The sequence below is a fragment of the Adiantum capillus-veneris genome, chromosome 29 (genome assembly GCF_014529385.1).
Source record: "Adiantum capillus-veneris isolate H3 chromosome 29, ASM1452938v2, whole genome shotgun sequence".
Classification (NCBI taxonomy): Eukaryota; Viridiplantae; Streptophyta; class Polypodiopsida; order Polypodiales; family Pteridaceae; genus Adiantum; species Adiantum capillus-veneris.
The window spans coordinates 65744152-65748140 of record NC_140959.1 but is presented as its reverse complement, the minus strand read 5'-3'; the positions used below and the strand labels follow the sequence as shown (position 1 = coordinate 65748140).

The 3989-nt window shown below is 43.5% G+C and overlaps 1 protein-coding gene across 1 annotated transcript; it reads left to right on the top strand.

Annotated features, from left to right (window-relative positions):
* The first annotated feature begins 1094 nt into the window (after positions 1 to 1094).
* On the top strand, positions 1095 to 2615 carry LOC147419331 (protein ASPARTIC PROTEASE IN GUARD CELL 1-like). The gene has a single exon (XM_086505798.1). The coding sequence runs from the start codon at positions 1095 to 1097 to the stop codon at positions 2613 to 2615; it is 1521 nt and encodes a 506-aa protein (XP_086361924.1).
* Positions 2616 to 3989: the final 1374 nt, after the last annotated feature.

The following is a 3989-nucleotide window of genomic DNA, read 5'->3' as shown; positions in this document are numbered from 1 at the left end:
CTCTCTCTCTCTATCACTCTCTCTCTTTATCACTCTCTCTCTTTCTATGGATCTCTCTCTCAGTCTCTCACTCTCTCTCTCTCTCTCTCTCTCTCTCTCTATTGTTCTCTCTCTTTCTCTCTCTCAAAATCACACTTATAACGGATACACACGACGGCGCCCCACGTGTTACTATAAATTAGAGTATAATTGCATGTTGTCACACGTGCGGTCATTATTGATACCGTATACTTTTAATTTGTACGTCATATATAGAGGTCATGAGAGAGAAAAACCACACCTCGTGAAAGAGAGTGAGTGAAAGAGAGAGAGAGAGAGAGTGCAAGAGCCGTTGTCTACGTCTCCAACAGCAAGCCGACCCATCGACATAACGAAGTTCTGTGACCTCAGGAGGTTTGGCCCTCTCTCTCTCTCCCTTTGCCTTTGCCTCTATCTCTCTCTCTCTGTTTCTTTCACAGTATCAAGCTCAGTCTTAACAAACAACACACACAAACAGTCACAAACACAACACACACACACACACACACACACACACACACTCACAAACACACAGACACACATATAAAACATACACACACACACACACAGACAAAGACACAAATATAACATACACACACACAGACACACACACACACACATAGAGAGACACACACACAAATCACAAACACACACACACACACACACACACAAATATAACTTACACACACACACACACAAATACAGACACACACACACACATAGCCTCTCTCTCTCTCTCTCTCTCTCTCTCTCTCTCTCTCTGCCTCATTCTATACATGTAGTCCAAGCCCAGAGGGAAAGTTAGCTAGCATGGGCACATGGGCTTTATGGCAACCATGCCTTTCATGGTTGCTTCTCCAGCCTGCACAAAGGCATTGCATGTAGATAGTGTTGTCATGTCTAAGCTAAGAAAATCCACGTAACACCGTCGAAGGCAGCACTGTTGTACAAGTGAATATAATTTCGAGAGAAGGGGATTTATCAATGAAATTCCGACCGATGGGGTGTGTGCGTGTTTTGTCCTAAAGAGGAAGACGTAAAGGGCGAAGGGAGAAAGAAATGTATGTCCGTTGCCAATGGGTTGGCGCGATGTTATTTGCCTCACAGCGTTACTGCTACAGATTCTTGCAGCGAGCAGTAGGTCTTATCCAGCCCCTTCAATCACTTCGACCTTCTGGAACAGTAGCCATGGCGCAGACGTTTCTGTGAGAATGGCCGCCAGCCTGCGCCACATCGATGGACCCTCGTCTCCATGGAAGTCCCCTTCTCATGCGAATGAATTTGTAACATCAGCCATCTTGCGCCGCGATGAGGCCCGAATGGCCGTTCTGCAAGCACGCATGCGACATCCTTCTTCATCGTCGAAAGCAGGTATGATTGTATCTCCCTATGATGGCACGGAGCTTGCTTCCACAGATAGAGGCGCGCTTTCAACTGGTGCTTTTGGTTCTTACTATGTGACCCTCAGCATCGGCACACCCCGCCGTGTGCACAATCTCCTCCTCGACTCCATCACTGACTTGACATGGATGCGATGCAAGCCCTGCGTTCATTGCGCAGACAACGCATTCAACCCAGCGCTATCATCCACCTTCAAGTGGACATCATGTGCGAATGATTATTGTGCTCACCAACCAAGCGCACTGACCTCGTGCTCATCATTACAACTTTGTGCATTTCAGAAAGACACGAAGGGGGTTGCATCAGTTGTGGGTCATTTAGCAGAAGAGACGTTCTATGTGCATGAGACTGACTTAAACGATGTGATTTTCGGATGCACGGATGATGGTCAGCACGAACGGGCCCAAGCCGATGTCTCGGGGGTGTTGGGCATTGGGCATGGTGGATTGTCGGTTGGATTGCAGCTCTCTATGCCAATTTTCTTCTGCATTCCAATGCACGACAATCAAACACATGCTCAATCACTGTCGCGTGACTCAAATGAGCTCTTTGAGGTTGGAGGTGTAGATCCTGGTAGCCCGACGACGGAGCCAGAGGCAAGTGGGTTCTTTGGATTTGGCCGCTTCAATCCTAGTAGTCTGCCAAAGGACGCTGTAACGATAGAGCTCGCCGGAGGAAGTCGTGCATTTCCTAATGGGCTCTTTTTACCCATTGTTGGGATTCTCGTCCACGAGACGCCTGTGCAATTCAACCCCAAATCGTTGGTATTGCAACGTAACGGTGAGGCCGGGGTTGTTTTGGATACAGGCATTACATTTTCAAGACTGAGTTCATCTGTGTACGACAAGTTACAAGCAGCATTTTGGCAGGAGATGCTGGGCAGTGGCATGATAAGAAGGGCTGATCCAGTAGGCGGGTTTGAGGATTGCTATAATATAAGTGACAGTTCATATAGGGATTTTGTCCCGACGGTGCAGTTTGTTTTCGCAAGTGGGCAGAACTTCATATTGCCTACAGAGAACCTCCTGATGAATGTCGATGCCGCCGCCTCTACCTACTGTTTTGCATTCAAAAGATCATCCATCAGGGTCAATATCCTTGGCTCGTTTCAGCTAGCGGGTACCCTTGTTGTCATCAGGCCTAAGCGATTCACTACCCGATTGACACTTGCCGCAAATCAGTGCACCGGTCTTTAACTCGTGCCACCATTTTAGGCAGAGGATGGAAAAGAGAAGGTTGTTTCGTTGTTGCTGATGGGCACTCTTCTTTAAATTTTTGTGTCTTAAAAGTTCGTGTGCTGTTGATGAGCGCACTCTTGCAAAAATTAATTTCTGTGTCTCACTGCCAAAATGCCAGTTTTCTCTTACACTTTAGTCCGAGTTCCTGTGTCCAGACTTGATTTTGTGGTGAGATTTGCAGCAAATTATACCTAGTTGATGCCAAGAAGCTACAAAGGAGATGCAGAGACAAAGGAAACAAAAAGGATTCTTTAGTTCTAGAGACAAAGAACAAGTGTGATTTTTGTTAGGAAATAAGACGGAGCTAAATATTTTACGTAAAAGAATTTAAGTGGTACTCATACTAGGGCTCCCCAAACGCATCTTTTTTATCATCATATAAAAAGGGCACACATAAAAGTTTCTCAATTTTAAAGTTAAATGTTGCCACTATTTACACTAAAACTCGTAAATTTTTATCGATTTTCTTTGAGGCAATCTTGGAATCAAGCCAAGTTTTGCATTCTTAGCCGGTTAAAAATACACTAGACAATGTTTTTACGCAAACACCAACTCATTGAATACTTGCTATAGAGCACACTTATATGCCAAGAATTATGTTTAGTTTTGGATGCCACATGTTCTTGGCATAATCCATGAGGGATGGCTTACAATATAATCTAAGTATGATGCAAAGTGGATCTCAAGTCCCATAAACACGACAACAAGAGTCTTACCAAACACTAAGCGAATATGTTTGAATAAAACAAAAGAACAAGAAAATATCATGAAAGGAAATAGTCACAATCAAAGAGACTACATAAACACTTAAATAAGAAATGTCCTAAAATCAACTTGCTTGAAGTATTTAGATTGAAAGCTTGAGGAGATTTGAGGAATTTTCTCTTAAAAATGACCCACTAAAATGTGTAGAATGACAACTGCTTTTTAAGTACTATTTCCCTAGTCTAGTAGCATCTTTTTGTTTGTACCAAGCTTTTACTTGGTTAGCCTAGCATGCTTTTTTCCAGTTTTAATAAGATGGAGCTTCATGTGGATGAATCAATGCCATTGATTCCATTTGTGCTACCAATGCACAAATGCTACGAATGGTAGTCATACAACAAGTGTCTCGTCAAAATCAATGTCCTTCTCTTAAGCATACCCTTTTGCTACAAGTCTAGCTTTACAATGATCAACACTACCATCAAGCTTACTTTTTCACTCAAAAACCCAGTTAGTACCAATGGTCTTTTGCCAGGAAGCAAGTCATACAAAGACCATGTGCCATTCTTCACAATGGCATCATACTTAGATTATATTGTAGCCTACCAATTTTTTGAGTTTTTTGCT